At 41.2% G+C, this 21,507-nt stretch overlaps 1 protein-coding gene across 10 annotated transcripts in view; it reads right to left on the bottom strand.

Moving 5' to 3' along the window:
- LOC111866799 (regulating synaptic membrane exocytosis protein 2) overlaps positions 1 to 21,507 on the bottom strand; it is a 204,580-nt gene that overhangs the window by 173,766 nt on the left and 9,307 nt on the right. For 8 of the 10 annotated variants that reach the window (XR_004513258.1, XR_004513257.1, XR_002843212.2 and 5 more), the window contains exons 2-3: positions 17,459 to 17,663; positions 3,263 to 4,145 (exon numbers count right to left, since the gene is read on the bottom strand). Coding sequence is in view for 2 of the 10 variants with exons in the window: in XM_033752416.1 (XP_033608307.1) it covers positions 3,263 to 4,145; positions 17,459 to 17,663 (1,088 nt within the window). In the remaining 8 variants the exon portion in view is untranslated. Of the gene's footprint in view, positions 1 to 3,262; positions 4,146 to 17,458; positions 17,664 to 21,507 lie in introns of those variants that run through there. The other 2 variants (XR_002843215.2, XR_002843217.2) reach the window with 1 other exon arrangement.

Raw genomic sequence — 21,507 nt, 5'->3', positions numbered from 1 at the left:
AATAATAATAATAATAATAATAATAATAATAATAATAATCTGTGGTCTTGTGTTCAGTGTTCCTGGCTGCAGAACCAGAGGTCCCGGGTTCGATTACCTGTGTTACCAGATTCTGAGAAGTAGTAGATCTGGATTGGACTGATCTTGCTCAGGATAGGGACCAGTGGAGGGCTCTTGTGAACACGGTAATGAACCTTTGGATTCCATAAAATGCTGGGAAATTCTTGAGTAGCTGCAGATTTGGCTTCTCCTCAAGAAGGGCTCAGCTCCATAAGTAAGTAAGTAAGTAAGTAAGTAAGTAAGTGGATCTGGAACGGGGTCCACTCAGCCTCATGAGGATAACTGAGGAGCTATTTCAAGGAAGTAGCGGCTCCGGTCTAGAAAATGGAAAATTAACGGCCGTGGGGATCAGTTGCCTGACCACGCGACACCCTCTAACCGCTAAAGTTGGCACTAACTTCGCCGACAAGCGGCGGTAGCACGGTCGGTATGGTTCGCTTGAGGACTACAGGACACGGAGTTTTTGTTTTGTTTTATACATTCGTTCCATAAAATATCGTGCAGCTTAGCAATGAAAGCACTGGTACTACCATACAGTTCTGCCAACTTCGAAGATTGGGTAGATAGCGACATCAGAGGGTCCTCCGATTCCGTAGTTTGCTTGCCACGTGGCTAAGCCCGACGCTTCCAACGGTCATCCACCACAATACGCCTACAGCATACTTGGATCGTGGATTCGAAAGCCCGTCGTAACAAGGATATTTGTGCGCGTCTTTCTCTTGCATCACGTGGTGGAAATTCTGAGAAGGATCTGAGGACCAATCATATGGTGACTGAAAGGTACATCATCTCAATAGTAAATGCTGAAGATTAAGAAGCCAGTGCGCCCGTTATGTAACTGTAGCAATAACAGTCAATAAGGTGACTACGCGAGGAGCAACCGTGGTTCGAGTTCCTGCAAAGACAGATTTATTTTCTCGCCAATACATCCAGACACGCTTCATGTGTACCTGGTACCTGGCAGTAAAACGACTGGATCGTGAAACTAACTACTCATCCCCGTCAATATGTGGGAAAGGGATTTAAGGAATATAGCCACTTATAAAAACAAATGTACCCGTCGACAGAATAACAGTACGCAACACACAACTGCTCTTATGTCCACCATTGGTCCCTCACAACTCGTCCGTAACCAAGGAACTGTCAGGTTTCTGATGTTTTCTATGGAGATTTGCCTCTTCTCGCCTTACACGCCCTCATGACATGGTACCTAGGCAAAGGGACTCATTTACTTTCGCTTTCTTAATAGCAGAACAAGAAGAAGGAGTTTTACATAAGTAGTTTCAAAATGCGGCATTGCTTTCAGAGACCCTGTGTTTAGTACGAGTATAACTTTTCTTTTCATTTTAACGCGATTAGTCTTAGTCAGATTATCAGCCATGTAACTGTGCCGGAGAAAACAATAACGACGTTTTTTTTTTAATATTCGAACCCTTCACGACATTCCCCAATAGGAGACACACATTTTATACATCGAACGTCATGTTTGTTATGTGTTATGTTCGTTACTTTTACACTTATGCGAAGAAAAATAAAGAGAAGACTGCTTTCTTCATAGTCACCGCCGTGAAAGCCTCAGATCTTACAAACATAAAGAGACAGCAAATTTGCACCACGAGAAACTTGTGTTATGTAACGACACCTTCTAATTTGTACTGGTTGTCTCACGCGTAATGACAGGGAGATGTCTGAATATTGTAAGGATGGCAGAATGATGTGGTGGGAAAGGTAGGATTATTTTTGAGTACGAAATATTCATTAACGACTGTGTTATTAATGTACTGTTTCACGATTGGTACATTCACGTGTTAATCGGCGTTTAATTAGCGACTTTGAATATAATGATTGTAGGTTGTAAAGAACTGTGGAATGAAGCATCTGTGTTATGCAGGCGACTGATTCATAAATTGTTTAACGACTGTATGTAAACTACAGTAGATGCTTAGAGCCTAATGATAAATGATTGTGTATGGGCAACCGGAAGGTACTGAGTAGGAAGCGACTATGGCCTACTTCGAAGTAGTATCTTTATAGAAGCCTGAAGGAATTAAGGGAAATCATAAAAAAAACAGTAAGAATATCCCATGTCCTGGCCAAGATTAAAATTTGGCATCTCCTTAATATAAGTAAAAGCGTTGCTACTTCAAAAAAATTGCTCCCATTGAAACTGAAGGACGAATAACAATTGGCAGCATATAACGGCTCATTCGATACAATCATTAAACTACACAAAGTGGACAGAAGTATTCAAAATCCAATCAGCATTACACCAATATTTTAGAGAGGTCGCGCCATAGCTCAAACGGTTAGTAGCTGGCTTCCCATCGCGGCGGCCCGGGTTCGATCCCTGGTTTGGTCAAGTGGGATGTGTGGTCGACGAAGTGGCGGTGGGGCAGGTTTCCTCCGAGTACTTCGGTTTCCCCTGACAATCTTCATTCCACCAACTGCTCCACAATAACCCTCACCTATCATCTTGGGCTGGTACAATAGGCCAGACGTGGCCGCAGTAGAAGGGTCTTAGTCCCACCCCACTAGCAATAAAAATAATATAATAGAGAGACCAATTCTATACAACCAACTTTGAATAAAGGTCGTTATACATTACAACTTTAGAGGCCCATTCAGTATAGATATAGGGCCTATTTAATACCTAGCCAATATATTTAATATGGTAGAAGTTAAATGTATTTTTAGAATGCATTTTAATGTATTTATATAGACCTCTCAGCTATATTCAGTGTTTAATCTCCTGCACAGTGAACATACTAAAACGTCTAAGCGTGACATATGTATGAAAATTATTTACGAATTTCTTCATCCCTGTCTTTCTTCTAATTTTACTGAAAGACCTGTATAATGATAAAATATTTATGTGTAATACTACACCCAATAATAAAAATAGACAATTTAAAAAGGGATAGACAGAAATAACAGTAATCTCTCCTCAATGGAGTGAAATAACATATTAACATTATCTTTAACATGGGCATCTTAAGTATAATAGCACATTCCGCAATCTTAGCCACCGCAAATTGTAAGAACAGATGTTTACACTATCTAGTTCTGTCTACCCGGGTACTTTCTTGCATAATCAGAAAATAGGTTGAACGGTGTATGTGTGTATGATGCGGCTGTAATAAAATAAACTTCAGACATCAATATGGTTTATAATTTTTCAAGCCAAGTAACTGTCTGTACTCACCCTTTTCGCTGTCATGTTCCTCGCAACTGGTGCACTCGGGTGTCGATCTCAACTCATCGTCAGAGCTTGAGAAGGATTGTTGCTGTGACTGCTGAAGATGTCTCGACGTCACCAATTGTTGCTGTGATTGCTGCGAAGCGGTGGAAGACGGATGCGCATGCGCCTTCTTACCAGAACCGCTTCTCTTGTGTTTCTTATTATTTCCTCCGGATATCATCATCATCGGCGCACCACTACTTCCACGCATCACTGCAGTAGGCGGACATGACGTCATATCCATGGAAGAAGACTGTTCCGAACTTAAAGAATCGTTTCTAAAACCACCACCAGCACTTACACCAGCACTACCACTACCTCGATGAACTATTTCACTTCCGTACAACCCAGTACCGTGAAGATGTTGGTATGACTGTTGTTGTTGCTGTTGACTTCGCATCAAACCCTCCAGTTCATTACGATAATACCTGGGGTCGTCTTCGTGGTACGACTGTTGAAAACTTTGTCCACGGTCTACAGAAGGTTCCCTGACCCTACCTGTATATCTCTGAGAGGGTGAAATGACGTCCACACCACTGTCACTCGCTGACATTCGACGCCCCGACGTAGTCGTCTGTTCTTGTTGCGAATACTGACGCCTTAGGACACTTCCTGATCGTGCTAATGGCACGTTCTCTTTTTCCGCAGCGCTGTGTGCTCTTTCGAGTTTCGGACGCTTGTCTATTGGCGTTGTCAGCGTCGGTGTAATATCTTCGGGCTGTTGATGAAGATCTGCCTCTATCCGGCGCATGATGGCATCGCCTGTTCCCATTCCCTTGTTGATCCACTGACCCGTTTTACTTAAGAGTTCCTGTTTCTTTCGGCAGAGAATACACACCCAGATTACCTGTAAGCAAGAAGCGATTCGGAGTTAGTATGTTATTAATATGTAAGGATTCAGACTACATAAAATAATTCATGGCGTTAATCGGTTCAAGATTTAGTCCGGAGGAGTCACACCACAACACCGCATACCCTGTTCCCATCTATTTAAATGTTGGTGCAAGTATATGATGAACTATCTCTTTTAATGCGATCTAGGAACGCAGAAGACCACATAGTTCATAAAATAAATACTGGTCGCCTTTCCCATATGCGCAGGTCTATTCCCGCATATCTTTGTAGCCTAAGATGTGGGCAGGATATAACATTATAGAGTTTAATGACGCTTTCCAATTGCATGCATTTGTAGCGCTGAAAGGAACGTTGTTTACGAATGATGAATTGCTATGGACGTGGAAGAGAGCGGTCCAGAATTGCTATCCAGAGTCTCAGGTCACATTTGGAGTCAGGGAGTTCTCAGTAAAAACGCACGAATGCTAAGCACTTGTCCGGAGCCCATCTCTTCCTAACTTACGATGCGCTGTACCGTGGTAACAAGAGACACGCCTCGATGTCAATAGAATATTGGTCTCACGCTGACCAGGTAAGTTCCCATACGCGCGACTTATACGCTGCTTCTGTCTCTTACCGAAGAAGAGTAGACAGGAATTCAGAAAAATAATGGAATCTATGTGCAGTGATACAGTTTAAATGTTTTACTTGTACTGTTACTCTTGTCTTCTCGTCTGCTGTCCAAAAACATAAAAGTTAGAATATACAGAACTATAATTTTGCCTGTGGTTCTGTATGGGTGTGAAACTTGGTCTCTGACATTAAGGGGGGAAGATAGACTGAGGGTGTTTGAGAACAGGGTGTTGAGGAGAATGTTTAGACCGGAGAGAGAAGAAGTGACAGGAGGTTGGAGAAAACTGCACAGTGAGGAGTTTCATAACTTGTACTCTTCTCCAAGTATAATTAGAATGATCAAGTCAAGGAGGATGAGGTGGGCAGGGCATGTAGCACGAACTGGGAAGACGAGTAATGCGTATAGGGTATTGATGAGAAAGCCAGAAGGAAAGAGACCACTGGGATGACCAAGGCGTAGGTGGGTGGACAATATTAAACTGGATCTTAGAGAGAGAGGATGGCATGGTATGGATTTGATTGTTCTGGCTCGGGATAGGGACCAGTGGAGAGCTCTTGTGAACACGGTAATGAACCTTCGGGTTCCATAAAATGCTGGGGAATTCTTTAGTAGCTGTAGAATTGGCAGCTCCTTGAGTAAGTAAGTAAGTAAGTACTATTAGAATATCAGTCTGTTATCAGGGAGGTGATTTATTGTTAACTGTGATACGCTGCGTTCGAAATTTCGCAGATTCTCCTGCTACAACTGTCGGATCGTTGTCAACTAGTTTTCTACTTGATGCCTTAACTAACTCCATGACGCACGGTTCCTATGCAGAAGCTAATGTTTAAGCAATTACAATGACGGAAACCAAAGACTGATTACCATATTCACAGAAGTCCGCCACTGTTACCCATCGTGAGCTAAACAATACATCTTACACCCTACCACCCTGTTTAATTAAGATGAAGTTTATTATTACTGTCCTACCCAAGTAGCATGCAAAAGCAGAGCTACTCTGCTTTTGCTTGCTACTTGCTTCATGCTGGTTTCTTGCTTGGTTCTTTCTTTGAAACCTTAAAAATGGAGACTTTTTTTTTCCTTGGCACTACAGCCCCAGTGGGTCTAGGCCTGCCTCCATCAACTTCTCCGTTCACTTCGGTTTTTCTAGATCTTACACATACGGTAGGACTCCCTAGGCGAGTGATCAGCTCGTCGCAAGGCCTCTACCTGTAGACAAACACAGAAAAACGCACACAAATATCCATGCCCTGAGTGGGATTCGAACCCACGATCCCGGCTTCCGAGCAAGCGAAGACAGTGCATGCCTCAGAAAAAATGAGACACGCTCCTCCGAAATGTCGGTTGACTTTCGACGGCGCACACAGCTTAATGTCGTGCTGCTCTGAACCCAAAAGTTGTATTTGCACAGCCAACAGAAGTGTCGACCCGAGAAGGAAGGGTACGAGACTTGGACACGTGTCATAAGTCCAACTGACACTGAACCACTGTAGCCAGATAATCTTCATTTCAACTGCCATGACGAGATAACAATGGATCCTGCAAGGCATCCCCGCCCTGACAGACTGGTCCAGTTATTCGCGTGACGTCATACGCCAGGATATGACGCAATGTATTGATTTCACCAGATGTCACACCCTCTATTCCTAACCAGTCTCTCCCCCGCACTCCAGATTCCTGATCTGGACCACAAGCAAGATGAAGGTACTAAGCTTCAGGGAAAGACTTTGAAGGTTGGACTGCAAAAAGTATATGCCTATATTTACTCTGCTTTATTGAAATTCTTTCCATGAACACTTTCAAACCACTGGTTTGCTCAGACGTGGAGTTACATGCCGGTTTCGGCCCTCTCGCACAATACGAAGGAAAAATGATATATTCTGGCCGACATTATTCTATAGAAAAAGATAATAACGAAGTTTTCTGTAATAGTGCATGCAATTTGACATTTTCCGACTTTCAGGTTTTACCAAAAATTACGGAAAATAATAGGGAATTTTGGTTATGTAATACAACAGGAAGGTAGCCGAGCGGTCTAAGGCATGTACTGTCTTCGCTCACTTGGAAACCGGGATCGTGGGTTCGAATCCCACTCAGGGCATGGATGTTTAGTTTGTGTGTCTGCGTTTTTCTGTGTTTGTGTACAGGTAGAGGCCTTGCGACGAGCTGATCACCCGCCAAGAAAAAAAAAACACAACAGGAAATAAGCTATGAGTCTATCCGTTCTCTTGTTCATTTTTGTAACACAGACCTGTTGTACTGGATGGATGGACGGAGAGGTAGGTAGGTAGGTAAGTAGGTAGGCTGGCAGGCAGGCAGGCTGGTAGGTAGATAGATAGATCAATTTAAAGATTAATAACTGTGTTACGATTCATGTTGTGAAAACTACAATATTTGTTATTGACCAAACAGAATTTTTCCGAGAGATTAAATCTGTATTCCTCTTAAATTACAATTGCACAGCATGTACTAACGAAAGGGCCCGTTAAAGGGTCCATACATATCGACACAATTGTCCACACATGTATCGTAATATATTAGCATGGTGCAGATTGTAAAGTGTTTCAGTGTCACATGGTTGCGACGTATCCTTTCGCGGACGGAATATCGCGATACCAAGAAGCTGACACCGAAACATGTATGAACAAATATAAGCGAAAGACTCACGAAAATTATAGCGCTACAGAATGACGTGGCTATCAGGGCGGACTGCATAGAAAACACCGTTGCCAGCGGTACTCCCATTGTGCCACTGCCTAGCAACGTGTTTCGGTTTTCAGAAAATATGTCACAATATACAGCACCGCATTATTAAAAATATTTATTTGGAGTACCAGAAATGAACTAGAGACTCCAGGCTCCCGGCCGAGATTTGAAGTGTTTATCGCTGGGCCAGCCTGCTCGGTACCTAACATCGTCAATGTGTTTACTACGTTTTTCTTTATTCGCGTTTCTTGCTAGGATCAATTGGTGTTTGGATCTTAGGTAGGCGTTGTGCGAGGTTCGTTGGATTAGATGAGGTAATATTAGGCGGGATGGGGTTTGGTGAGGTAAGATGAAACGAGGCGGCTTCAGATGTGGTTAATTTTATCCTGTAATATAGAAAAACTAGTATGAATGCTTGAAGAATAACCTATTACTGGATAAACAATAGTAAACGATAAATGCTGGGAGAACGCACATTATCCAAGGAATTGCTCTATACTAAAAAAATACGTGTCGGTAGATTTGATATTTCAAAGATTAAGAAAAGGAGTTAATATTCGTATGTAGTTGATACTAAATTCCAAACCTGTGCAACACTGAGGAACTCCATATAAATTGACTTGAATAATACAAGGACGATTTAATAAATTATAAACATGGCTATGAAAACGGTGAGTGTGTGTATACATTTTGTGATAGGCAGTGACATATCTCTTCATTTCATTTGTCCAGTAGCTTTACTGACTTCGTAGTGACCACATGACATTTTCTGCAATGTTTTATTATTATTATGCTACGAGCCGGAAAGTCGCGGGTTCAAGTCCCGATGAGGTCATTGGATTCTTTTCAATTAACCTCATTCTTCCAGCCACACTATGGCCCTGGGGTCGACTCAGCCTCTAAAAGAAATGAGTACCAGGAATTGAATAAATAATTTTCCTGTGGAGTAAAGAACGGTCGGCGCTTAAGGCTGACAACCTTACCGCCATCTTTGAGCCGATTGTCTAGATAATGTGGGACCCTCAACGTCTCACAACCCTATGGGCCTTCACGGCCTGTTACAGGGATAACTTTACGTTCACTTTTTGTTTTACTTATTATTATTATTATTATTATTATTATTAGTAGTAGTAGTAGTAGTAGTAGTAGTAGTAGTAGTATTATTGTATATTGCTCTATTTGAACTTGAATTGCTCTTCGTTGTCACATTGTGGCTTTGTCTCTGTGCGTTTGTTTCTGTATATGTATTCATGTTCTCCCGGTAATTAGCCTTGAGCTGTTAAGTTAGCATTTAATAAATAAAAAAATAAGAATTTTAATTAAGAAATGAATAAGAATTAGTATTATTTGGATGTTGTGTTAGCACACAAATATGTAAGAATTAATTGAGTTATTGTTATTATTACTAACTTCTATGTGTGTATGTATGTATTGTCCTTTCTCACCACGTAATGGAATAACCGTTGGAAAAGTACTTCTTTTATTTTTCTCGCCTGTTAATGCCAACTTTAATTTTTCTTTGAATTATTATTAATTTATTGTCCTTATATAGACTGTCATATTTTGTATTTCGTTCTTCAATTATTTTTGTGTATTTCTATCTACTCGTGCTAACTTTGTAATTGGCCTCTGTGTGTTAATTTTGCACGTAAAAACATGAATTCAATTTAATTATTATTATTATTATTATTATTATTATTATTATTATTATTATTATNGTAGTAGTAGTAGTAGTAGTAGTAGTAGTAGTAGTAGTAGCAGCAGTAGGAGTAATATCCCAGTGTCACACTAACTCATTAATTTTTTTAGGTGTAGTTCTTAAAATATTATGGCTGACTTTCACGTAAAATCCTTCAGTCATGGAACAAAGGAAACCTAGTATGTGTATTGGTGATGCCGTACATGTATTGCACTGCTGAGATTTTTGAATCCGTTAATTCTCCAAAATACATGGCGCTCTCACAGAACGTGTATTCATGCGAACAGCGAGGAGATATCGAGTTGTCACGCAGTCGGTATACCTCCGAAACTTGTCGCTACATATCACACGCACCCACATGCGCGCACAATGCCTGTTGCTTTCATACGCATAAAGATAACTTAACAGAACTATCCTCATTCAATGAACTTTCATTTCAAGCGAAACGCCTATGGAAAATGGATAAAGCAGGAATACTGCCAATTGTTCTATACTGGTATTCATTATGTAAACCGATGAAATGGTCGATATGAGTACTCATGAACACCTTACACTATAATATGTAACAATATTCGTAGTGTAGGACTACATGCTTAATTGTTCATCGGTTCCTCAGCACAAAACTTGCAGACATAATATAATCCAGCAAGGTGCAGCAAGGTGGAGGTGTATAATTTCTCCCTATGCTTAATTAAACAATATGCAATGAAGACGTATTAAGGAGTGGAGGTTCAGCTCGACATATTCTTAACCTCGTCACTAGACGGAGGTAAGTTGCTAGCTTCAGGCCGCGACCATTTTAACCCGGAGGAAGAGCCCCGGTACCCACTGGACATGAGGCCAGGTGGGCCCTAGCGCCGATCTTGACGCTGAGGAAAAGAGCAAAACTATTGACCCTACTAAGAAACGAAGCCTGACTTCTTGAGTAGGAGGGGTGAGCCATAAAACTGGCCCTAGCACTGCGACCTTCAATGGACTATTGTGCTTAAGCCTGACTTCTTGATTATGAGGGGTGAGCCATAAAACTGGCCCTAGCACTGCGACCTTCAATGGATTATTGTGCTTAAGCCTGACTTCTTGGTCTAGTCCGTGTCCTATTCACCACATGGACTAAACTACCTCGGGAGGGGAAAAGGATGTTTATTTCTTAAATACAACACACTATTCTATATGTGTGTAAGAATCACCTGCTCATTCAATCCAGTTCATTTATTAAAATGTCTGACAACAGCCAAAATCCAGTTACAGGCAAGCTCTGCAAACCGACGAATATATTAACACAGAAGATGTGAGCAGACACAACGACGACGATGACGATGATGATGATAACAACAACAACAACAACAACAACAACAATAATAATAATAATAATAATAATATGAGGAATAATATGTATTACAAACATTAAACCAAAGTCGTTGAAGAAATATTCGGACATAAAGAAGGATGAAGTGGGCAATTCAAGGTAGGCTCATAAGCTATATGAGTATAACGAGGAACTAAGTGGCTTATGCTGGTCATCCAATGTTGCTCAGACTGTGTACGCTGGGAAGCTAAGATGGACTCCACATGTACGAATAACTAGAAGAGGAAGACAATGAATGCTACTAGAATTCTGTGGTGAAACCTCTTAAAAATATCATTTCTAAGACCTAATAAAACTTGTCTGTTATCACATTCTTTGCTTATCAAGTGCGTTTTAATATATTTTAATGCAAGAGCGGGTGGGTGGCACACGTCTATGCATACAATTGGGAACGACAGTTAACATCAAATTAATGTTTATAAAGGAGGGGTTGTATCAAGAAAATAGTCCTGCATATCAGTCAGTATTTCCAGCATGGAAAGTGTGGGAACGTCGGTTCAACAAAAATGGAATAATTTATGGCCATTTCCAAAAGCAAAAGGCTAAAGCAGCTCAAATGGAGATATATTCTTGAGGGTATCACTAAAAGAGTTTAGATTCTTGTTCAATAGAATTTTCCTTTTCAGAGTCGCCGTAAGTCAGTGGTCAGTAATTCCAATGAAGGGGAATTTCTGTCACCGTTGAAGTACTCAGCAAAATTTTATCCCGTCATGAAAGAGCATTTGGACTAAGTTTCCGTTTGTCATGTTCTTCTTCAGATGTTCAGAATGAAATGATTAATCTGTTGGCCGAAAGAGTGAGTCACACTATGGTTTCGTCAATCCAGAGGACAGAGTAAGGGACAGCAGGGCTAATTGTTAAAGTCAATGCTTCCGCCAGCTACCAGACTGAAGCAGTACTGAACTTATGCGTATCCCCACTCGATATTATCCCTGCAGTTGGTCGTCCCGTGTGGGTGGAAGGGAACGTATTTTCTTTGCTTTCGGGTAATTTTTCCACTCCGTCTTCTTTGTTCTATGACAGTGAGTCAATTTAATTTTGTCGAACGGGTTTCGTGGCGTCTGCACAACAATTTTACTGTAATATTTTCAACTCTGTATGACATGTCTTTGTCTTTCTGATTCATCGTGAAGCAAAATGGCGCAACAAGGGGTAAGTTCCTACAGCTAGCTAGGGGTTAGTTAATTCTAAACACTTCTGACGATTTTGTATATCATTTATAATTACTTCGGTCTAGAAAACCGAAATTAACGGCCATGGGGATTCGTTACGCTGACCACGCGACACCCTCTATCCACAAAAGTTGGCACTAACTTCGCCGACAAGCGGCGGTCGCTCGGTCGGTATAGTTCGCTTGTAGACTGAAACCACAAAGTTTTTTAATAATTACTTGGATTTTGGATTTTGTCCGTCGCTCGGTATTCTAGAAACCAGAAAACACAGCGTTTCGAAAAATGAATCTGTTTCCGTCCTCAGGTGAGTGGGAGACATCTACTCTCTTGGGTCCCTTAGAAAGAGCTAACTTTAATCTCACAGAGTGCAAACAGATTCAGTTTCCGAAACGTTATGTTCTCTAGTTTTTAGAAAACCGGATGATGGACGAAGTCAAAAAAAAAAAAAAAACAATAATCCTAGAGCTCAGTTTTCACATAGTAACACCTTGGCCTTTTGTTATATTGCCATCTGATTTTGTACAGGTGGAAAATATATTGGCCTACCAGAGGAAAACGGAAAGAGGCACCACACCTGAAGAAACATACATGGAGACGGAAAAAAATGAAGTTTTGATTTAAGCTTTCAGTCTAAGTAAACCATCTGCTAAGTCGTCAATGAACTTTATGACGCCACAGTGATTTTGTAAAAGACCTGAAGACGGGAGAGGAAAGAAATTTTATACAAAATGATTTTATAATTTGTTTTAGAAAAGAGAATTAACCTTACCATATTTACATCATCGCGGCAGGAGCTCATGTTCAGAATTATAAGATGGATTTTCATTAAAACGGTTTCCCCTTCAATAATGAAAGGCTGCATGAACTATAGTGATGATGGAGATAATATTCAGTTTTCTATTTCATGACCATAAATACGTCTAACCCACAGGGAAGTCGCGTTATCAAATCTCCTTCACTGACTTCCCCCCCCCCAAATTAATAGGCACTAACACTGTGCATCGGTAATATTTTCATGCATAATATATTCGCGTAGCCAAGAAGTAGCTTCACAAAGTTTTTTTGTAAAACTAGACCCGGTCTCCCTTAGTATAGTTTCATATTTGACACGACTCAAGACAATGCGCTTATAGAACATAACTCATAAATTGCTAGATTTGTTGAGATTCAGTGTGACTCTGTGGAAATCAAGGAAACTTTTATTGTCTTCATTTAACTTGACGTGAAAACTGCATAGGCAATCACTGCGAAAATTACAAAGAAACCGGAAACGGATGGACCAAATCTTAAAGACTTCAGGGAGCCAGTCTCATGACAATCAAGTAACAAAGGCTGGTATTCAGAAATAAAATTATAGATCTGAATCCACCGGCAGTTCTATTACCCTTCAACTAACTCTGTCCCTATACTTGGTGCTCATACCGCTCATGTGAGCGTAGAGGCACCGACTCTTGTTGGTACTGTTGAACTCCTGTTTGGCTATTTTTTATAATGGCTTTGTCATTATTACAGCGAAGCGCCATTCCAAAAGTAGATACTAGAAGCTACTGCAGCGAACACCATTTCAAGTCAAAATGTAAAAAAGGAATATTGCACTTCAACAGCCGTGTGATACTCCGACCGGAACTTCTGATACACGTGATGCTGCAGCTCCACTTCTCAACGGTGGTGAAAATTTAGAATTTGTAGCCCTACTCTTCTTCTATCCGGAAGTTCTCTTCTATAGACATAGTTCAGAAATGTCTTCAGACTAAAGAAGAATCTTTTCACAAAGTATTGAATCAAATGGGAACTTAGACCTAATTGATAATTGAAAAAACGCGCTATATCAGAGTCATTTTCGATGCAGAAGACTTGTGTCATGATCGGGTGTGGCAGTGAGTAGCCGAATTAAGAAATCATCTTCACATTGCCTGGTGACAAAGAGTTTGATGCTGAATCGAGTAGTCAGCAATAAATGCACCGTTTTTCTAAGATAAATTATGGGTGAAACTGAAGCTGAAATTTACGATCGCTTTCCACAGTTGCAAGAATTAGAGAGTCGATTTAGTTTTCTGTGGAACACTGAATTTCTAGTAAATCAGTTGGACCTTTAAAACTATGAAAATTTTGCTGATCTACGAATAAGTGTATTCATATGCCCCGCAGTATTCAAAAGATCTGAATGGATTGGAAAATAATCATGCTACAAGGGAGCAAAGAAGAATGGGGAACAAATATATCTTCTTTAAAAGAAATGCTGAAATGCATTTCATCAACGGGACTGGAGGCATATAAGATCTTGCAGCACCACTTCAGATTCTGTTAACATCGTCAGTTTCGGTATCATCATCTCAGCGTTCTTTCAGAAAAATGAAACTGATCAAATGCTATCTGCGGTCTACAGTGTCACAAGACAGAATCACAAACCTTGTATTCTCTCAACTGATAGTGAATTACCTTCAGCAATCTTACCGAAGATTTTTAAATTTTTGAACAGTGCCATATCCCAGAAGTGGGTTTTCACCGAAAGAAAGAAATTTCTAGGAATGATAGCCATTCTTTTTAATACATAATTTCCGTTAGGGACGGTTACTGTCATCACCCTCCCTTGCTGACAAAATCCTAGCTACCCACTGTACATATTGCCTTAAACTTGAGAGAAGGGTGTTGCATAAATTTCTGTATGAAATCGATAAGTATTACATGTCTCGACAATTACTACTGTCAGTTTTATTGTCCTTCTTGTAAACTGATAGAATAATAGACTCCTTCCACTACACAGGCAATTATTTGTAAAGTTAGTAAGAGTAAATGTATCGCTGTAACAGGCCGTGGAGGCCCATACGGTTGTGAGGCTCGAGGCTCCCAAATTTTCTATACAATCGGTTCACAGATGGCGGTGAGGTCAGACTTACGCGCCGGCCGCCCTTTAGCCCCAGGAAGATTCCTGGTACTCATTTCTGTTAAAGACTGAGTCGACCACAGGGCCATTGTGCAGCTGAAAGGATTAGGCCAGATGAAAATTCCAACTAACTCGTCGGGAATCAAATCCGCAACCTTCCGGCTTGTAATATAGTGCCTCAACCAACTACGCCACCGCATGTTGCCTCTCGCAAGTCCAAGCAGAATAAGTAATTTTCTATAAATCTCAGAACGTAATGTTTCCCCTTCCGCTTGAATGGATTTTGCCGGAATTTGATCAATAGATGGGGATTTATAGCTTTACATTTTTTAAACAGCAATTTATATCCCCAAAAGATTAGGCTCAAATACTAATAGCTCAGCTGTACGTGCTTCTATCCGCATAATGCCACTGGCCCTCTATACATTCAATAGACGAGAGAAATAATTCTTCCACCTATTCAAAATGTCGGAATCTGCAAGCAGGTCACCGTTCTCCTTTACCAGGCTGGTAGATGGTTTACCTTAATTAAATTAATTTATTTCTTTAAGTAAGTCTCCAGGGTACTTGTTCTTACTTGTGTGTTGGAAGCTCTCTAATTCTGTCTCCATACATTCCGTCGTCTTGCTTCTGATAGGTCTGCTAGCTACACGTCTCACCTTGTTCAGGTTAACGCCACTCGGACCATGTAACCATTGCAATCGGGCTTGCTTCCTCTGAATTAATAGGTCTGAATGTCCTGCATTGAACCATGGCTTATGATGCTTCGATTCACAATAGCCTAGACTCTCTTTGGCTGAAATTTTAATATTCTCTCTAACGATTTCTCAAGCTCTATTGATATCATCTAAGTTTTGAAAACTACGAACCTATCTGAGATTTTAAGATGATATTGTTCTCTACCTTCTGCATCATTCAGTATGGATCTGTGCAGATCATATTCATATGTTGCTCCTTTACTAACTGCCAATCTCTCGCCAGCTCTCGCAACCGCCAGACACTATCAGTATCACAATCCCATCCCTTAAAAGATTGGACATCAAGTACACTAGAATGTTGTCTGCTATTTGTCTAAACATGATCGATCTGATTGTGTCTTTACATCAGGAGATGCCCAAGTAAATTTATGAATATTATGATGTGGGGACGTTGTACTCTTAAAATTCACACTTTTTGAATATGGCAAAGTTTACTTAATTTCGTGTAAATTCGAATCCCAAATTTTTGGTTTTAAAATATCTTCTCTGCCTACTTTAGCACTGAAATCTCCTAACAACATTTTCATGTGGTACTTAGCAAATTTATCGAATATACGTTCTAGTTCCTCATGGAAGCTGCCCTTCGTGTCATCAGTTTTATCCTCTGTTAGGACATGAACATGAGAATAATGGCATTACACCAGCCGCCTCTTAGTATTGGGTACGCTATCCTATAACTAAAAAACTTCACCCTTTTAACTGCTGATATGATTCTCCTATGTACAAAGAACCCTGCTCTAATTCATGGTTCTCATCACAATTTCCATATAAAAATGTAGAATCGCTCGCTTTTTCACTGCCACCCCCGTCCCATCTGAAATTCTTTACTGTCACTAAATCTAACTTACACTTTTCCATTTCTCTTTCAATGTTGTCACCGAACCTGCTTTACAGAGACTCCTTGTATTCCATGTGCCAAACTTCATATCCATTTTCCTTTGCTCAGGCCGTTCCAAAAAAAATCTTCTAAGTCCGACAGCCCTATGTAACATGTTGAAATAAATTATTTTTAGCACGAGTTGTTCGTCCCAAGCTGGAAAGTCACCCCATGTCGGTTCTCCGCTCTTATTCATAAGTTCGCAGCTACCCTCCACATCTGGAGGTCATCTTATCATTCGGCATCCTAAGGACGCGCCACGCCGTTGTGACTAGCTGCCACTTAACGTAACACTTCCTTTCACATATTTACTAATTCATCATTCGTAACCTCCATCTTATTAATTGCCATTACATCTAGACAAGTGACAAACTGACATTAGTAAAACAAGACACTGAAATACAAGCCGCCCATAATGGAATCTAGTGGCATCTGAAAATGTTTCGGTTGCAGATAGGTTTCTGCAGTGCTTAACTTCCGCAAAATGAAAGCCTGCACATCCAGACCCCAAGTATTTATGATATAAATCAGGAGTCAGAAATTAATATCAAATATGTATGCCTGCATTACACTTACCGAGGAATACAAATTTTAACTTCATTTCTTATTTCCTTTTCTTTCATTTGTTTTCATGTTTATCGTAGTCAATTAAATTAGCCTATACATAAATTTACAGATTGACCGCGCCATAGCTCAAGCGGTTAGTCGCTGGCTTCCCATCGCAGCGGCCCAGGTTTGATCCCTGGTCTGGTCAAGTGGGATTTGTGGTGGATAAAGTGGCGCTGGGGCAGGTTTTCTCCGAGTACTTCGGTTTCCCCCGCCAATCTTCATTCCACCAATTGCTCCACAATCACCCTCACCTATCATCTGGGGCTGGTACAATAGGCCAGAAATGGCCGCAGTACAGGGGACTTAGTCCCACCTCACTAGCAATAAAATAAAATGTACGGATTCAAATTCTTCCCATCTGTGACAAGAATTCTTTTCTCAGCACAGTTCCAGGAAACAAAGAACGGCATTAAATGGGAAGGATAGAAAACAGTAGGTTCTACATGCAGTATTCATGCAAACTATGATTTATAATATAATTTTCGTATTACACGAGTTCCGTTCACATGAAACAATTTTAAGTCATATTTTATTGTACCCACGGTACCAGAGACACTTTCCGACAAAGACGAGAGTCCGTTGTCCCACGTTCTATTCTAGATAGGTTTACGTTTGTCTTACCTTGTTTGAGCGAAGGGTGACCTTCCCGCCGCATCGAGCGCAGCAGCGGATGTTGCAGTAGTTGCAAATGTGCCCAACTCCATCCGCGAACTTTGTCTTGAGGCAGATGTGACATGTGGCGTCCAGCTCCACGCCCGCTTTCTTCTGCTGTTCACTTCTCTGCCGTATCGTGTCCTCCAGTACCTGGACTTCATCCTGCTTCCTCCTGCAGAGCACGTAACGCGGCTAATCAGAACTGATATCAGAACCAAACAAAAGTGTTCTTTATATACCTTGAATATTACAAACGCAGCATAGGGGACGGCACATCTGCCATCTCACATTTCTCTCTCGGTTTGTGGTAACCAATTATAATTGGTTAATAATAATCCGTAAAATGCAAGAATCCCTCGTGGCTTATAATTATAAGCCACGAGGGATTCTTGCATTTTACGGAGGCAAAGTTGCCGATCACAGTGGCCATGCGGTCTAAGGGATGAACTGTCTTCGCACGCTCGAACTCTGTGATCGTGGGTCGGAATCCTACTGAAGGCATCCATGTCTGTGTGTGCGTTTATTCTGTGTTTGTGTTCTATGTGTAGGCAGCGGCCTTGCGACGGACTGACCCTCCTTTCAAGGAATCCTACCAACTGTGTACAGGATTAAGAAACTAAAAGAGCGGGCAAGGTCCAATAAAGGGAGATAGATAGATAGATAGATAGATAGATAGATAGATAGATAGATAGATAGATAGATAGATAGATAGATAGATAGATAGATAGATAGATAGATAGATAGATAGATAGATAGATAGATAGATAGATAGATAGATAGATAGATAGATAGATAGATAGATAGATAGATAGATAGATAGATAGATAGATAGATAGATAGATAGATAGATAGATAGATAGATAGATAGATAGATAGATAACCATTTTTGTCAGACTACATGCCCTCGATACTCAGCAGACATTATTACGAATTACCTTGCATTCTCGCCAACACCAAAGCCTAACACGAGAGATGTATTTGTGTCTGTTTGAATGATTATTCTCCAAAAATACTTAATGGATTATGATTTAACTTTGTAGGCCTGCAAGAACTGCCTGAAAAATTCAGTTTTGCTCATAAATTGTCCAGGAAGCTAATATAGCATGCATTTCAAATCGAATTTTCTAATTTCCCGCAAAAATAGCTAATCGTGTAAGAAGTTGTTGAAAGGTAGAGATAAAGTAGACGTATGGGGAAGTGGATGCATAGATCCACATTTTCTTAATTTCGGCACTAGTTGGACTTGAGTGGTCAGTTTCACGACCCGACTGCTTTACCGTCGGGAAAGAGCCCCCCAGTACCAATTGTATAGGAGGTTGGGTGGACTCCAGAGCCGGTCTGGAAGATATAGAGAAGTGAAAATTCTTGACCCTACCGGGACTCGAATTCGGACCTCTTGGTCGTCAGCTCGTATCCATTCACTATACAGAATGCGCTATCCCGGCTCCCTATACAGAATGCGCTATCCCGGCTCATGTAAGAAGTTGGTATATGGCATATTATGTATTCCTGGTTGTAAAGGTATATCCAAGCACAATTTCAGCACGTCAGACGTCGGTACCTTACAATAAATAGAGAGGCCTTAGAGAAATGTAAGCGAACGAAACACTTCGCGAATCCTTTCGTTACTGTAAGGGAAAGTTCTACATCTCCCTGCGAATGCAGAGAGAGTGTAAAGTTATGTAGGTTCCTGATGTTACAGCATAGCCTGACATGGATCTGCAACAATGTGCAGAACCGCTCTTTTCTCTGACCGGTGGAGAAGAATTTGTGTATTTCTTTAGGGGACAGAGTGTAACCGTCCATTCTGACTGGAGGAGTGTTGTGTGAAAATTAAATTTGTATTAAGTTAAGATTAACTATATTACAAACAAAGGGATCCGGCGGATAGCCAGCTCTTACACGCGGAAGGGACATAGTTCAAGTTTTGCTATGTGGACAGGAAGTAACATCTGGTACTTTCCTAGAATTCTGGCAGTTTCAGCAACGTCGGAAAGGCTTTGAGAAAATGAGAGCTGACAGCTTGGGACAGCGATAACTTAGAAGTGGGACGGCCGGAGCCTCACACCCTGACTGTAATGCATCAAGGGGCTGTCATCCTTAGCGTCAGGTCAGCATCTGCCAGAATCACATAGCAGAGCAACATGATTGGGAATTCAAAATTTAGGGAACCTCCTAGTTTGAAAAATTAACCAATGGCAGAAGTGGAGGAGTGGATTTCTCTTGGAGTCTGGGGTTCGTGGACCTCAGAATTCAGAGAGAGGGCATTCCACCTCGGAGAGTCTTGACACTACTTTCGGCAAAGTCGGACACTAAATTTACCACTACGGCCCTTCCGTAGAATAGTATAAGTACAGTACAAAGCAACAGTAGTAAGAAATTCAGTTGTATTCAGAAAGCCGGAAGGTATTAAAGGACTACCAAGTGCAACCGTCGAAAGGTGGGTGATTGTAGTGAAGTGTTCTTCCTGCCCTGTCCGAGCCAGACCCTTATAAGACCCTGGGATAGGAACCCAGCTCTACTGATTAAAGTAAAGAACCCAAAGAAGTGAGCGGTGGTGGAGTGGCACACAACAAAAAGGGCACAAAGGAAGTGAGCGGTTACAAGAAATGTCAAAAGGTTTGAGATCTTTTGGGTTGGAAAATCTGGACACTCGATCTGGACCTTCAAATATCTGATGGATTTTTTATTCGTAATCGTAATAGGTCATAGATCTATTGTGTGAAAGCTTAAGAAAACGTAAAGATAATGATGATGACGGGAGGATTATAGGATCATGACAATAATCAGAAGAATTAATGATATTCTTGTATGTGCCATAGCAAAGCTATGAATAAGAAACTTGTAAACGAAAACAAAGTACAGTAGACGATATTAGGGGAAGAAACGATGCAAAATAAATAAATAAAATGCGTAAAATCTTAAAGATATATTCCAGGTATCATTAGCAGATATAGCTAGGCCGAAAACAGTACCCATGGAAAGGATTCATAATACGTGTTGGATAGGAGGCTGGATGTCCCAGCGGAAACATGTAGCATTTGTTATCGAAGGGAAAAAGCCCACTGCCATTGCCGACGATTCAGCCCCTGTTACTTTTTAATTCGCATAGTGGTCGGTATAGTTCGCTTGCGGACTAAAACCACGGAGTTTATAGTGATGGGTAAAGTCCAGCTGGGTCCACTTGGCAATTCAGCCACTGAATGGCCTATTGTATCTGCCCTGGGTGATTATGATGATGGAGAATTTGGTGGAATGAAGCTTGGCAGAGGTAACCGAAGTACTCGGAGAAAACCTGTCTCAGCCCCACTCTGTCCACCATAAATCCCACTTGACCAGACCCAGGCTCGAACCTGGGCCGCCACGCGGGGAAGCCAGCGACTAACCGCTTGAGCATGGCGCGGCCACAGTCCCTGTCATACAGTCTGTAGTCAGTCGTTTTATTGAACTCTAAGTAACTAACGTAAAGGCTGTTCTTGAGAACTTTCTATTTAACGACGATGTTCATTACTATGTTGATAAAAATCCTGACATAGGATCCTATCCTTAGGCTGTTGAATTCCGAACACTCCTTAGTTCCCTGTGATCTATTTCTATATTAACCTACCATCTAACGCCGCGCCATAGCTCAAACGGTTAGTCGCTGGCTTCCCACCGCGGCGGCCCGAGTTCGATCCCGGGTCTGGTCAAGTTGGATTTTTGGTGGACAAAGTGGCGCTGGGGCAGGTTTTCTCCGAGTACTTCGGTTTCCTCTGCCAATCTTCATTCCACCAATTGCTCCACAATCACTCTCACCTATCATCTGGAGCTGGTACAATAGGCCAGAAGTGGCCGCAGTACAAGGAACTTAGTCCCACCCCACTAGCAATAATAAAAAAAAAAACCTACCATCTGAAGTTCTTCCAATCTGTCGGTTCCCTTCACTATTCTCGACAAAGATGTTCGTATATATCGTTTACCGTGTTATCCACAAGTCCCTTCTCAGCTTTCTCAGAGCAATCATCCTGCCAACATTA

The sequence above is a fragment of the Cryptotermes secundus genome, unplaced genomic scaffold (assembly GCF_002891405.2).
Source record: "Cryptotermes secundus unplaced genomic scaffold, Csec_1.0 scaffold446, whole genome shotgun sequence".
NCBI classification, from domain to species: Eukaryota; Metazoa; Arthropoda; class Insecta; order Blattodea; family Kalotermitidae; genus Cryptotermes; species Cryptotermes secundus.
This window is presented reverse-complemented; position numbering and strand designations above follow the sequence as displayed.